This window comes from Osmerus eperlanus, chromosome 18 (assembly GCF_963692335.1).
Source record: "Osmerus eperlanus chromosome 18, fOsmEpe2.1, whole genome shotgun sequence".
NCBI lineage: Eukaryota > Metazoa > Chordata > Actinopteri > Osmeriformes > Osmeridae > Osmerus > Osmerus eperlanus.
Window position 1 is genome coordinate 2,345,809 of NC_085035.1, and position 16,215 is coordinate 2,362,023.

Genomic DNA, 16,215 nt, shown 5'->3' on the forward strand with positions numbered 1-16,215 from the left:
GTTCCTACCGGTGTGACTCAAAACAGACGTTAAACAGTCTGCACAATGTCGAGACTCGTCACACCCCGGAAGCATACCGTTCTAAGACCACACACACACACACACACACACAGAGAGAAAGAGAGGGGGAGGCTTCTCTGTCAAAACAGGAAGCCGGTCGCACCTTACCGTTTACAACCAGGCCGTAACCACATGACCGTGCCCCGTCCCTGTTAAGCAAGCACGGTTTGTTTGTTCTGCAGGCAGGAGTCAGCAATCAGGCCTGACTGGGCTGGGATCTCGTCGGGCCTGATACTGGGTATCTCTGGGACAGCCAGGAAGCCTCCTGTGGGGTTAGCGCAGCTCTGCTACTCAGGAGACCCAACCTTCTCCTCATAAACACGCCTTTCGTCCGCAGTACCTCTGGTTAATCACTCCCTTCTCTTTTCCCCTCTCGCTTTACCGTCTCCAGATTGTCTTCTCGGAATACACCTCCTGTGTCGGTGCACTCGCGCACGCGCACAGAATGTGGGTGGATTTTTTTTGTCATGATTGGAACCCTTGGCCTTTCCTGCGTGTGTTCTTTGCTAGTGACACACAGCCTCTCCTCATTCTCTCTCTCATTTCTCTTCGACACACTAACACACACACACAGTCAATAGGGTGTCTCTCTACACAGTAAATTAATCAGCCAGGCCTATTTTCCTGCTGTTAAATATGGCATTTATGAAGCATTCTTCTCCGGGGTTGGGCTAGGCTGTGAAGACCTGACCCAATCATTCGTCATGCCTCCATAAATCCCCATTGGTTTTGAGGTCGGCCTACATATCGACACGTTCCCCCGCTCCCCCGCCCCCTTTCTCCCTCTTTCTCTCTTCTCTCATCCCCCTCTCCCTCTCTGTCGGATAGTAAATAAGAATGATAAAGGCCTGTCAATGGAGGAAGCCCTCAGAAACCAGCTGACATTGCAGTTCACTATCTCTCTCACACACAAACACACACACACACACACACTTCCTTCCCCCAGCTGCAAACGCCTTTTCTATCTTACTATAGCAAAATAACTCCAATATTCGTAAAAGTACCTTTATTGATGTCATATTGAAAGTGAATCTGATTCCAGTGCACTGGTGTGTGTGTGTGTGTGTGAGATGGGAGCCATGCTTGCCTGTTCTGTGACATCAGCAGACCAGCTCAGCTCTATACTGCCAGACTGTGCTTTACTCAGCATTCAAATCTAGTCACACACATTCCCCCATCCCCTCTCCTCCCTCCCATCTCCTCTCCTCTTCCTCCTCCCATCTCCTCTCCTCTTCCTCCTCCCATCTCCTCTCCTCTCCCTCCTCCCTCTCCTCTCCTCCCTCTCCTCTCCTCTCCTCTCCTCTCCCTCCACCAAACACCAAACCTTGCTCTGACTCATCCACAGCACTAGGCTAGCCGGCCTACTCCTCCTGCTAACCCTGTGAATTCCATCCATGATTTGATATTTTGTCATATTTAGGAGCGCCAGGGAGAGTGGGTGAACAGGTTTTACACACAGAAACACACACACACACACACACAGCAGGGGTGTGAGGAGAGGCAGACCGGATGGGTTGGTAGTGTCTGTGTGAGCATGTCTGAGTCCAGGAGAAAGACAGTGGGGCTGTCTGGAATGGTGTGTGCACTCTGCAGAAAGCACGGATGTGTTTCTCTGGTAGAAGGTACACACACACACACACACCACACGAGTGTGTGTGTGTGTATGTCTGAGTGTGTGTGTCTGAGCGTGTGTGTGTGTGTGTGTGTCTGAGCGTGTGTGTGTGTGTAATCTGGGTCTTTGGCAAGGGAGGTGGGGACGGAGAGGGCCGGGTGCCATGGTAACCACCACAGAAGATCCCCTCCAAGGGCCGTATGGAGAGAACGAGGCAATTTGCTGAATGCTGACGTAAGAGAGGAGGGGGGGGGGGGGGAGGGGGGGAGGGGGGGAAACGTGACACTGATCCAGGGAGGAGATCCCAGTGGCTCTGGAGCAGGAAGCGGCTGATTATAGGTTGCTGAGGTACTACGAGCATGTGTGCGTGTGTGTGTGTGTGTTCGCGTCAACGGTCACAGAGTTCACACTCTCACACACAGACCCTGCCCTCTCCTGTGTGTTTGGCTAAATAAACACACGGCCATCAGGTCTCTCTGTGGGCTCAAGAACACCGGCTTCTATATAAAGGCTGAGGCACACACTGTTATCTGGCCCGGGGAACAGGTACACACACAGCTCACAGAGCTGGGCCCCACAGAGCTGGGCCCCACAGAGCTGGGCCCCACAGAGCTGGGAACAGGCGTTCCTGTCAGGACTGCGGGCAAAACACTAGCCACCTGACATCGTGAGAGAAGGGGGGAGGAGGGAGGAGAGGAGAAGAGACGAGAGGAAGGGGTCAGGAGGACAGAAGAGAAGAAAGGAGAGGAGGGCAGGAGAGGAGAGTGGAAAGGAGAGGAGAAAGAGAGAACAGAGAAGAAGAGAGGGATCGGTCTCCGTTAACCTGGAGCAGTGATAGGTTACCAGCCTCTGACGTTCACCTCGTTCACGTCTCCCTTCAAAAGGGAAGCGGTGCCCGTGAGCAGCTCGCTACGAGCCCTGTGGGCTGAGGACGACTAGACACAAACATACTGGCCCCTCCTCCTGTCTCCCCCCTCACGAGGCTTCTCTCTCCTGGCTCCAGAACGTTCCCTGGTTATCCGAAGGGGGGGGGGGGGGGGGTTGTTGATTGTGGAATGTTCTCAGCATGCAGCCAAAACTCTGGCTCCGAGAGTTCCAAAGGGCACTCCTCCGAGACCATTCCGTGAGGCCCAGGGCTCCCAGGATGCCTTGAGAGCGGCAGGCTTTGACTTGCTGAGGGCTCTTCGGGGGGGGGATGAATGACCTACCCCAGACATCCCCTTTAAGAGGGGCCACTCGGGCAGGGGGGGGGGGGGGGGGGGGGGACGAGGGGGTGGTGGCTGGTTGTCAGTGGCAACATCTGTGCTGTGGGCCTCAGAGCCGGCTGGAGAGCTCGCTGCTGACTACGCTATGACACAGCCGACACAGGGAAGCGATGGTGTAGCCTAGCGCTATAACACAGCCGACACAGGGAAGCGATGGTGTAGCCTAGCGCTATGACACAGCCGACACAGGGAAGCGATGGTGTAGCCTAGCGCTATGACACAGCCGACACAGGGAAGCGACGGTGTAGCCTAGCGCTATGACACAGCCGACACAGGGAAGCGACGGTGTAGCCTAGCGCTATGACACAGCCGAAACAGGGAATCGATGGTGTAGCCTAGCGCTATGACACAGCCGACACAGGGAAGCGATGGTGTAGCCTAGCGCTGCACACGCATGTCTTGGTTCACAGCGACAAAGATGAATGTTGCAGCTTTGATTTTTTTTCTGAGTTTTAAGCTGCTTGGAAATGTGTTTTTCAACGACATGAATGGTTGACTTGTTTCTGGTGTTGGCTGGTGAGGTGTTGCATGGTGACACCACCAGTGCGATGGCAGTGGTACAGGTGAGGTGTGTGTGAAGTGTGTGTGATAAGAAAAATTAAGCTGGGTCTCTCTGAGGCACACCTGTTTCTCTCCTCTTTCCTCCTCCACCCTCCTCCCTCTCCCTCCACCCTCCTCCTCCCTCCACCCTCCTCCTCCCTCCACCCTCCTCCACCCTCTCCCTCCACCCTCCTCCCTCTCCCTCCACCCTCCTCCCTCTCCCTCCACCCTCCTCCTCCCTCCACCCTCCTCCTCCCTCCACCCTCCTCCCTCTCCCTCCACCCTCCTCCACCCTCCTCCCTCTCCCTCCACCCTCCTCCCTCTCCCTCCACCCTCCTCCTCCCTCCACCCTCCTCCTCCCTCCTCCTCTCCTCTTCCCTGAGCTGAAGACTAAAACAGGGGAATCCAGTGAAGGAATCCAGAACAGTCCACAATGGATGGATGAAGACAGGTTGCTAATCTTTCAGGTCAGAGGCGAGAGATTGTTTTAACCAATAAAAATGTGATTATAAACAGACACACACACACACACACTATTCTTTCACTTATATACATAAGAGGCTACAGCCCACCCTGTACACACACCTGCCAAGGTCACGACAACAGCCTCTCATTCCTGGTCCTCGGGACAACCTGCCCTGCATGCTCTAGATCAGTGGTTCTCAACCCTGGTCCTCAAGTACCCCCTGTCCGGCATGTTTTAGATGTGTCCCTGTTCCAACACACCTCATTCAAATGAATGGTCGTTAGCAGGCTTCTGCATAACTAGATAACGACCCATTCATTTGAATCAGGTGTGTTGGAGCAGGGAAACACCTAGATGTTTCCCTATTCCAACGCACCTGGTTCAAATGAACGGGTCGTTTTCAAAAGATCTGAGCTTGATAAGGACCATTGATTTGAATCAGGTGTGTTTCATTGGAAACATCTAGAACATGCAGGACAAGAGGGTCACCAAGGACCAGGGTTGAGACAGTCTGATCTACAGCACAGCTATCAGACCTGCCATCTCCTACATCTCACCAAAACCTCGACTTGAATCAAGCCCAGGCTGGAGAGACCAGGGAATCATTCAGACTGAATCCATCCTCCACTGGATCTAGCATGCAGGATGCTGCCTGTCGTATCTTTATGGTGCAATCTGGACTCATCTGGTTTATGGTATCCATTCGATGCGAATGGATTACACAGGGCAGACACATATTGAATCCTGCGTCGCATTCACTGTTAATGCTGATGAACAGCCTTATGGGTTATGATCAGCCAACCACAGTGTGTGTGTGTGTGTGTGTGTGTGTGTGTGTGTGTGTGTGTGTGTGTGTGTGTGTGTGTGTGTGTGTGTGTGTGTGTGTGTGGACACCTGCTGTGTGGATGTGCTTCATTGCATTGACTGGACAGAATATGGCAGATGTGATAGCTGGGATTGATCGGGATAAACTTATATTCCATCTAGTAAAGCCTCTGGATTAACGCGAACTGCAGTGTCACTCTGTGTGTGTGTGTGTGTGTGTGTGTGTGTGAGAGAGAGAGAGACAGAGAGAGAGAGTTAGCAGCTACTCTCCAAGCTTGATAACTAAATCCAGACACTTGTGCCTGATATTCAAACCTCCCTTCAAAAACAATGGACGCTGCCTAGCGTTGCTAAATCTCTAGCATAACACTCAACACATGCACACCAACACACACAAGCAGTCTGTTCACCTGCAGCCGGACAGGCAGGGTACCCCAGGGGCTGCTGGGATAGCTAGAGTGCTGAGGAGGCCCTTCGGAAAGGGAGGTAGACTGAGCCTGGAGATGGGTTAGCAGACTGTGTCGAACACAGCCACATCAGACGGCGTTACAGAGGCTCAATCGGAACCTGCAACATCTGACACTTCAAAGCAGTCATCTGTAAGTCTCGTGTGTGTGTGTGTGTGTGTGTGTGTGTGTGTGTGTGTGTGTGTGTGTGTGTGATAAGAGGGGAGCATAACAGCACGTCTAACTTTACTCACTCAGAGCAAACACTTGTTTTTCCTTTCCTGGTACTTCTGGCTTCATGAATAAGCCATGGCGTTGTTTACACATGATTATGAATGTTTGACGCCTTGTTTGAATAGTTAACTACGAAGATTCATCAAACATAGATGATGCTACAGAGATCCAGGCTGACACAGATTCCAGAGAAAGTTTCCTGTCTAGTAACTTGACCTTCCACCTGAAGCACTTAGAGACTAATTGCTTTGAAAGGAGATTGCAGTGCTGGTTATATGACAGGGTCATTCTGGTTGTGCAACACAATGGAAGGGTGTATTGTGTAGAAGAACATCAGTTTTCATTTCCTTTGACCTGAAGTATGCAGCTACTGTTCGGTAGCAAATGCCATCATGAATAGACATGAGATTCAGACTGTTTTGTGCTCTGATCAGATTACAGCACATTCCGCTAAAAAGATAACCTTCATCAGATTTCCTGGACAAAATGCTACATAGTTGAAGAAGGGCGGGGGGGGGGGGGTTGAGGCAACAACACATCATTTTTGTGGGTCCTTTTAATGGAGTAAAACAATGTACTGTCAGACTAGGATGGCTGGCTGTTTCTTCAGCCTTGTCTCTGTGCTCGAGAGCTGGGCTGGGCTGGGCTTAGGAACGTTCTGGCTGTGGCAGACAGGCATGTAGGACATGCAAGGGATCTGTGGAGGCACAGCCAGACATCTCAGTGTGGTGACTCCTCACTCCTGCCTAGACTAGGCCCTCACACCTGCCCAGACTAGGCCCTCACTCCTGCCCAGACTAGGCCCTCACACCTGCCCAGACTAGGCCCTCACTCCTGCCCAGACTAGGCCCTCACTCCTGCCTAGACTAGGCCCTCACTCCTGCCTAGACTAGGCCCTCACTCCTGCCTAGACTAGGCCCTCACTCCTGCCTAGATTAGGCCCTCACTCCTAGCACTCCACTAATAGGAAACAACCAGGCATCCACCAATGGGACACAACTAGTTATCTTCCAATAGGACACAACCAGTTCTCCACCAACAGGATACAGGGATGAACCACAAAATTTGTATGAATGAGGTACAACACACACACACACACACAGTGCACCACTGTTGGCAGCAGTAGCTGGTAAACGGGCTGGTGCTTCACCCAAACCAGACTGTCCGCTAGCTCGCCTCAGCACGCCCACGGCACATTTGAGCACCGAGTCTTCTGCACTTCTGCGTACGACACGTCAGAAACGGGCGGTCCGTGACTGCCACGGGCGTAGTGTACGCGTTTCTCTGAAGTGTCGCTTGACGACAAGACTTGGGCGTTAAGCCCCGCTCACCCCTCCAAACTCACACGCGCTTCACAACACTTCGAACTGCGGCTGCCCGGGTCAACGTCATCATCGGCGCGTTGCGCTCCCTGCGTGTGCGGCGGTGTGTGACAGTAAAGAATGCTGAATATTGAATAAAGGACCTGGGCGCTTTCATGAAGAAACCGTTTGCCTGGAGAAGTACAGAAATAGCTGAGAATAGATTCTCCGCAGGCCGTTATGAATAAGTGAGACGTCAGGATAAACGTCTGCCGGACAGTCTAAAAGGGAAACAGCCCCAAGAAAGCCAGATACAGAGGCTTTATTATGAGTTGCCAGGCAGCATATTAGAGGAATGGAGGCTGTGACACAGCTGAATCACTGCCTTTACCCGCACACACATAACCACACACACACACACACACACACACACAAGCGCAAATAGGCTACTAACACAAGCGCACACACAGTCTCTGAAGAGAACAGGTTCACCAGATGAAAACAACACAGAGAAAGACCTCACCTCCAGCCTCTCCTTCACCGGTCCGGCTCTGTTCCATCAGCACCAGACAGAACCGAAGGTCCTCTCCAACCAGTGACACCACTTCCCACCCACAAGCAACATCTCTGCCCCCCTAAAATAGTTGCTGGTCCTGCTCACACACTGCTGGTTCTGTTCACACACTGCTGGTTCTGTTAACACACTGCTGGTCCTGCTCACACACTGCTGGTTCTGAACACACTGCTGGTTCTGCTCACACACTGCTGGTCCTGCTCACACACTGCTCGATGAGATCCAGTGAGGGGGGACCAGATCTGGAATTTGATAATCATCACCAGAGGACAGATTCCACTCTCGCCCAGAAACAGATCCTAAAATCAGCCCCAGTTCTGCCTCAGCGGTGGAACAAGGAGAAGGGGGAGGAGAAGGGGGAGGGGGGGGTGGAAGCGACGTCCAGTTTTCCCACAAGTAACAGACAACAGCGCAGTCTAATAGGATCACCACTTGAGTGACCTTTGACCCTGTAAAGGAGGCCCAGATGGGAGCCTGCTAGGTGAACTCTACGACAGAGCAGGGTCATGGAGGTCAAGGAGAGGGGTTGGGTTTGAACTTGGCTGAGGCCGTGCCCGCTGAAAGCTGAAGGACGTCAGTCCACATCCCCATTCGCATGTTTCAGATCTACAGTACTGCATGATGCTCTGTTAGGTTACGTCGTTATGTAATCCAGGAGTGAAACCACTGAAGGCTGTTGTGTAACGGCAGTTGTCAGTGCTGCATAACAAAACACAATGAGGAGCGTCCATTACTGAAGAGTTGCACGGTAGGGTCCACGGCGCCTGTTAGAAAAGATGTCATGCCTGTCCTATGCTTTTGTTGCGGTGGGTGTGTTGCAATGTGCGGTGAGGTCTTGAGACAGAACAGTTGCTGAAGTGTTCAAAAGCACCTCTTACTAGAATGTTCCTTCAGGTATTCTCTGAGAGACCCCCCCCCCCCCCTCCTCTAGCTAAGCCTGTGAAGGAATATTGCATCTTTTATTTATCAGTTCTTGACTCTATTTTTCCTGCAAATTCCAGGCTGGGGTGCAATCAGCCAAACGCATGTGTGTCCTGCCATCATTCCCCATCGCAGGCATGCAGATTGAGCCTCACGTGCGTTCACACATTCCCCTATCTCTCTCTGTGTATCTCTCTCTCTCTCTCTCTTACACACACTTCAAAAGGAAAAGAGGCATGCTTCTTTCTTTTCTAGCAACACACAACAGTGCAATTTCAACCCTTTAACCCAGAGAGGAGAAAAAAAACGACTTTGAACGTCAGAGATTCCTTACCTACTGTGGGGATAGAGGAATACAGTACACTAACCTATGTTGACAGGATAAAAACACACACCGTGTGTGTGTTTTTGCAAACTGCCTAGAGCCCCCTTGGCACTTCACGAAGGGCACGAAGCCCAGGCGAATCACTGCCGAAGCCGCTGCGTTTAGCGGCGGGGAGGGATGGCCATGCAGAAAATTGTGTTTGCCGATTGCATTACAATTCAAATTAACCATGCAGAGTAATGAGATTAGAATCCTGAGCGCTTTCCAACGGAGGGGGGAAGGCGGGGGGGGGGGGGGGGGGGAGCGTCGAATCCAAACCCCAGTGAACTCGTAATGAAAGCTGGCAGGGTTGGAATATGCATCCCGGCTTGGCTTGGGACCTTGTGGGTAAGGTAGGTTGTGGCCATGTGTTTCGTTTAGGCATGTGCTGAAATACGTCAAACGAAGACTCCGATGTATGTCTTATTCTGTGTAACGACACCGGGTAAAAAGTACAAACTTGAACCAATTAGCTGCATATTTGTGCAAATAAAGATCTATTTAAAATAGTGGCTGTGTCTTTAAATTGCCATTCCTCCCCCTCTCTCTCTCTCTCTCTCACTTCCAAATCTTCTATTTAAGAAGCAGTGAAAAGGAATAAAACGGCTCTTTTGTTCGCCTTCCTTTTGGAGGGTGACAGAAAGCTGAAAAGACACAAATGAACATGAAAATAGGGACAAAGTTCCATGCTTTCAATAGGAATGCCTCGCGGCTATTTGATATGCGCACTCGGTAAATAGACTAGCTCAAAGAGCTTGATCCATAATCAGAAACGGAATAGGTTGGCTTCTAATGAAAGAACAATCTGTTTCTATGAAAAAATAAAATTGGTTTATTATAGCCTACGCTTTCTCACAGTTCTGGTTGGGAGTAAGGTTGTCAGCCTCGGTCGGGGTAACTGTCAATTCAGCAGAGGACTTCAGCTCTCGCTTCGCCAGAAACCTCCCCCATGCCTTTCAGTAGACTACGGAAAATAAACACAGCCGACAAGCCGCAGCCCTGAAATTCTATTCTCGACACAGCCCAGAAAAGCTCGCTCTTTTTCGGTTCAAAGTATGAGAGGACTTCAAGGGCTGGGTTGGCGAAAATAAGCCATGTTTGTTGGCTACTCAAGTAGTTTACTGTCACATTTATCTGAAACCCGTTTACTTCCGTAGGCTAGTCTAATGGTTATTGTTTCACCACACAAAAATGTTCTGTCGAAATAGCTAACTAATTTGTCACACACGTCGACATATTTACAGCCTCACAATAATTGACGATTCTTATCGCCGTGACAAAGGTCCAAACCCAATTAAAATGTTTATTCGGCCAGAAAGCTTGGCTAGTCAAAGCCTATATCTTATGGTCAAAGCACACACACACTGAACGCAGCTCGGAAATTTAAAGCCCTCGTGTAGGCTTTCCCCTTTAACGCCTCATTCCATCCTTTGTTGTTCAGACTTCCTTATTCATTTCCCCGTTGTACATGTCTGGTAGTAGAGAATACTGTGTGTTGTTCATTACGGGAGATTAATATAATAGGAAATGCCAAATTAAAAGATATTTCCATCATGGTTCATGCACTCACCGACTTGTAATACGTTATCCACACAACCACTCTCCAACAGTGCGATGCCTCGTCGAAAAGGCAGCCGCGTCTCGTCGCAGTTCTCCCCGGTAGCTCCATTCTCCTCTCCCCCAGTATTGAACGAAGAGTACATGCAGATTTCCCGTTCGCTCCTAGGGAAAGACCAGTAAACGATCCGCCTTTGAACAGGCTCCGGGATCCGTTCGAAGCGCTCCTCTACCCTTTGAAACGGCCACTTCTCCGCTACTTTCCTGGCTGCGATGTCCAAAAGAGATTCCGGGCTTTGGGTTTTGCTCGACCCGCTTTGGGCCGTACCTGAACCTCCACATGACTGTCCCCCGGCCCGTTGGCCCTGTCTACAAATTGACATATACCCCGGTCTACAGCAGAGCCTTTTGGCTGGGGGCTGCTGAACGCGCTCCGCCATGATAGCACTGCTTTAACATCGACAGCGGAGGCCAACGTACCATATAAACGGGATAAGGAAGGGAAAAGGTTACACTCGAATCGATTGTTCGCCGTGTATGGGCAAATAGACCTTATTTGGAAACATGGGCGGGACTTCACACGTGTTGTCAAACCCCTTTGTTGACAAATTAAGAACGAGGCGGGGCCTGTAGGTGTAGGACTGATCTAAAAAAGGAAAGGAGGCGGAATTTCCGAACGTCGGCAAATCCTTTGTGAGACCACGTTTTTTTTTTAAGGAGGAGCTTGGAATTAGACAAGAAACTTCAGGGTTCCCTCCTCGCATGGGTTTTACAGGGGGATTTTAAAGGCCGTTCGCAGATGGGGCGTGCAGTCGACACGCCCTCTGTGGCGTTTCAATTCAAAAGGAATGTATACATGTCTGAATTTCTAGTGGCTTGTGTTACGTTTCATTTATACAGATAAATCCATGAATAGAACTGTTATACAATACAAAACATGTCGAATTCATTAAACACAACATATAAAACAACATGGTAGTTTAGAGCTGAGAGAGAGAGAGAGAGAGAGAGAGAGAGAGAGAGAGAGAGAGAGAGGGGGGGGGGGGACTGGTTAACCTAATCAGATGAGGGAGTCTCCGGTGTTTCGTAGCTGTGTTGCCTGAAGGTAGGCTCAATTGATTGGAAATGTGATGTAACTAATTGCAACTGAAACGAGCACCGTTGTAATCTTTGGACAATCAATGCAATGCCATTCCGTCTGTTTTAAATCGTCTAGGCTTCACTAGAGTTGTCATGTATACAAAACCTACAGTGTTGGCTATGCAATACTTAAAACCCCCTTTTCTTGGTTTTGAGCATTATATGTTTACTTCTCATCAATATTTTAGTCAACTTTCCCATCTTCTTTTAATTAGATTCCTAACCACAGCCCTTTTCCTTCATGTGGAGTTGATGGTGGCTGGAATCTGTTAAGGCTGACACCAGCCCCACGAACACAACTGGTTACTGCTTCTCTAATTGGGATCATTGATCAAAGAGTCCAAGCAGTCGAGGCCAAAACAAATCTGAACACATCTGATCTGACAGGAGTCTGGCGAGCATATAAACGGCAGTTGCCTTTCTGTTGGGATAGCTTTTATTTTTTATATCTCTTCTGCTGTTTCCTCCTTCTGACATCCTTCACTGGGAGACAGCTTTGAGATGCGTATCATCGCTTGTAGACTTTAGATCATTGTCCTTCAGGACATATAAGAGAACTGACTTGAGAAGGTGTTTTTTTTTCTTAATTCCATTGTCACAACTCTCTCTCGCTCTCTCGCTCTCTCTATCTCTCTCTCTCTCTCTCTATCTGTCTCAGGAGATTTGCCATTCTAATGAATTCCCCCAATCTCTGAGAGCAGTCATTTACAGTTACAGTACCACCTGCCGCTGGTGTCATCCACTTTGCCGCTTCCTCATTTGGTAGCCACGCCAACAGCATGCTGAGTGAGTGATATGCCCCCGTCTTGAATATCTCTTCCATTGTTTCATTTTACCCTGCAGTCAGAGCGGAGGTAACGCTGTAATGACAAACCCTTTTCTCCCAGCAAGAGCTCCAAGCAGGTGGGCTGGACACACACACACACACACACATTCAAACACACATGTATACACACACACAGAAACACATGCAGGCACACAGTCAACATGTACTCATATCAGAGTATGTGCAAATAGGTTCACAATTGACGCATGCATGTGTGTGTGAATGTGTGATGTATGGCCTGCTGTACAGTATAGGAATGAAAAACGCTGTCTAACATAAAAGTAAAATGGATAAGCATAGAATAATTTGAGAGATATTGATTGTATCAAATACTGGTGCAGTGTTCTGAAAAATTATACTTTGTTTCTGGAGCGGTTAAAAAATTCAGCTCAGGTTTAATTGAACTGCCCAATTTCCATTTTAATCAGTAATTTGCATTATTCGTTTTATAACTTCTATTTTAGCTGTATGTCTTTCCATCAAGTTATCTCAACAATGTCCTTTTAAAAGTTTCACCAAATTTTTATTGGTCCACTTGAAAAGCACATTCTGTATTATTGCCCAAATCTCAGAAGAAATACTTTAACTGCACGTTGACTTGTGTTTCAGTTTTATGCTTACAGTTTTGCCCTCGATTGAATAAGAGCCCATTGAGCATTTTCATTGAGCATATCGGTGCTTTCAGCCACATGGCAATAAAAGATTCTCTCTAACCTCCATTAGGATGATTTCTATAGCTGCTGGCCTCTTCTCTGTCTGCTCAGCTAAGAAGACTACAGAGGGTGATAACCAACAGTCCTGCAGGCTCCTGGGGATCACACACTCACACACACACTCACAGACACGGGTAAACACACACACAAGCACACACCCAGGGATTTCATACCGGGCCTCATTTGCATTCTCATCAGTATGCATGAAATTTCTCGCTGAACTTCAATACCCAAACTGCTGCATAATACACTTTAATGAGCATAAAAGTGAGCATGACAATTAAAACTCGCATTAATCACTAAATGCTGCTCTCGAGGAAGAGGAGAAAGAGGAAGGGAGGGCTGGGGGAGGGAAGCGGGAGGGGTCTCGGTGGACAAGGTGGGAGAAGAAAGGGGGAGGATGGAGAAGGGACAATGCTTAGGGTGGGGGCCATGAAGGCCACTCCAGAATGGAGAGAGAAGAGAACTGGAGTGAGACATAAAGGAGAGGAGGAAGGAGGGAGGGAGGCGAGAAAGATTGAGAGGGGGGTTCCAGATAGAGGTGTGAGTAGGGAATGAGAGAGAGGAGTGGGGAGGTGAGAGCTTTAGCAGTTAAGTGTCTGTGTGTGATGAGGGGCTGGAAGAGGCGTCACCACGGGAACAGGAGATGATTGATGCGTTAGAGTCTCAGAAGTGAAGACCAGGTGACATGTGAGAGTGTTAGTAATGTGTTTGTACCTCAATAGGCACAGAACATAAAACCATCACTATCTCAGTGTGCTAGCAGCAAGACTCCTCAACTCTCCTCCCCTCCTCAACTCTCCTCCTCTCCTCTTCTCTCCTCAACTCCCCTCCTCCCCTCCTCATTTACTATCCCTCCCTGGCTCCCTCCCTCCCCCTATCCCCCTCCCTCCCCCTGTTGTCCATCCTCACCTCGCATCTATGGAGAAGTGGATTAAGCTTACACACACACGCCCTGCAGAACACCGTGACTCGGGCTCCAGATTGAGTTCCTTCGCCGTGTCCCCCCACCTCGACACTCAGGCTCTGGGGCGGCTTCCCGTCGTCTGAAGGAGCAGTCCAAGGAGGGCATCGTCACATTAGCATTTCTCCCACCTCATATCTTCTCCTTCAACACCGCAGATCTCCCAGCTCAGCGGGCAGGATCTTGAACAGGCTCTTCTTCCTTGGTCCTGCTTGACGCATCCCTGCATTTGCATTTTCCGACAGGTCGCTGCCAAAAATGCACAGCCGGTCATGCATGAAACACACACATGCACATATCCTGTTCTTGCTGAAATGCAAACACGTTCATCTAAGCAAAACAAAGCACCGACACACATCCAGTGAAGCTGTGGAAATCGGTGTCAATGTTTTCTGTGTAGAAAGTGGTACTCCTGGTGTGTGTAGAGTAGTTATGTTTCTGTTTCTATAAATTGAAATCGAATCGTATGATAAATAATAAATATCACTGCTATATATTTTATGATAACTCAATAAAAACAACTGATGATATGAACGTCTTTTGATGAGTGTGTCTTTTTGTGCAAATAAAAAGGACAATAAAATGTTAAACGTTAAAATTGGCCAAGTTCAACGATATCAATCGATTGTCAGCGTTCCTGACACACACACACACAATCACACACACACTCACACACTCACACACACACACGTATGTAATTGAATCACCATATCCCCTGCAGACCTGACACATTTCTAACTTGTTCGACCCTCTTTTGTCCTTCATTTTCCTCGATAATTTGCCTCCATGTCTTAAGGAGGGTGGGCCTGTGTCTGCTTTCTGTCTGCAAACTCTACTTGTATGTTCATGTGTGTGTGTGTGTGTTTGTGTATTTTTTGTGTGTGTTTTAGAGTGTGTACTGACAGGGGGAATAATAAAAGCCATATCTGCATTTCCATAAATCAGAGGAGTAAATTTGCCCTCTCTAGATGAGGAGCCCGAGAGCAAGGCCCCAGGGCCTCACCTCCCAACCCATGCATGTGTGTGTGTCTGTGTTTGCTTGGGTGTGTGTGTGTTTGTGTGTGTGTAGGGCATCATAAGCCATAGTCTGTCACCGCAGCAACGCATCATCATCAATTCTGCATGCGGTTTATGTTTTAAACATATTCTCTTCCCCTACGCCCCTCACCCCTCCGCCCCTCACCCCTCCGCCTCTCACCCCTCACCCCGCTCCCTCTCTCCGACCCACTACCCTTACTTTATGTCCACTCCTCCACCTTTCCACTCACACTCCCTCCATCTCCCTCCTCTATCCTCCACCTCTCCCCTCACTACACCCCCTCCTCCAATCCTCCACCTCTCCCCTCACTACACCCCCTCCTCCAATCCTCCACCTCTCCCCTCACTACACTCCCTCCTCCAATCCTCCTGGAGGTGGACGTCTCAACGAACACAAACACGCCCAGAACAAACAACAACAAAGAGGTGTTCTGCCGTACGAGCGTCGAGACAGGGAGGATTTGTTTCTCATTGTCTCTCCCTCTCTCCCTCATTGTCTCTCCCTCTCTCCCTCATTGTCTCTACCTCTCTCCCTCATTGTCTCTCCCTCTCTCCCTCATTGTCTCTCTCTCTCTCCCTCATTGTCTCTCCCTCTCTCCCTCATTGTCTCTCCCTCTCTCCCTCATTGTCTCTCCCTCTCTCCCTCATTGTCTCTCCCTCATTGTCTCTCCCTCTCTCCCTCATTGTCTCTCCCTCTCTCCCTCATTGTCTCTCCCTCTCTCCCTCATTGTCTCTCCCTCATTGTCTCTCCCTCTCTCCCTCATTGTCTCTCCCTCTCTCCCTCATTGTCTCTCCCTCTCTCCCTCGTTGTCTCTCTCTCGCAGTTTCTCCTGACAATTTCTTGGGTGATAGAAAAGAAGGTTGCCATGGTTACTTTCGGTCGCCCCCCCCCCCCCTTCCTCCATACGTCGCGACTGGTTAGAACGACATACTCCTCATTACCTGCAGGAGACAGGTGTCTACCTTGTAGACGATTCGGTGCAGTTTTTTTTTTAATCATTCTACTCTTTAAGAGGAGCAGGAAGAGAATCAGCTACAGTAGAAGCATTGGGGCTAAGCTTTTCCACCCAATCCAAATGCAGTATTGCGGTTCATTACAAGGCTATGCTTGCCTAGGGACTCCTTAGGACAAAAGAACTCCTTCCTTAACCACAGATCATGTGGTGCGCGTGTACTCACGTGTGTGTGTGTGTGTGTGCACGCGTTGCATTTCCCAGTCGGTGTGGAGTGGCAAAAGTGATCCTTGGTGGTGTTTGGAGCAGCAGGCCTAAGGATCCACTGACGATGAACCAGGAAGAGGAGAAGATGAGAGAGGCCTATCTGTTTGTTCCCCATCTGAATAATACAACACAACGACAGCCTGCAAACA

At 49.4% G+C, this 16,215-nt stretch overlaps 1 protein-coding gene across 1 annotated transcript in view; it reads right to left on the minus strand.

Moving 5' to 3' along the window:
• zswim6 (zinc finger, SWIM-type containing 6) overlaps positions 1 to 10,692 on the minus strand; it is a 38,073-nt gene extending 27,381 nt beyond the window's left edge. The window contains 1 exon segment of the mRNA XM_062484085.1: positions 10,179 to 10,692. Within this exon segment, the coding sequence (XP_062340069.1) occupies positions 10,179 to 10,605 (427 nt within the window). The 5' untranslated portion in view covers positions 10,606 to 10,692.
• Positions 10,693 to 16,215: the final 5,523 nt, after the last annotated feature.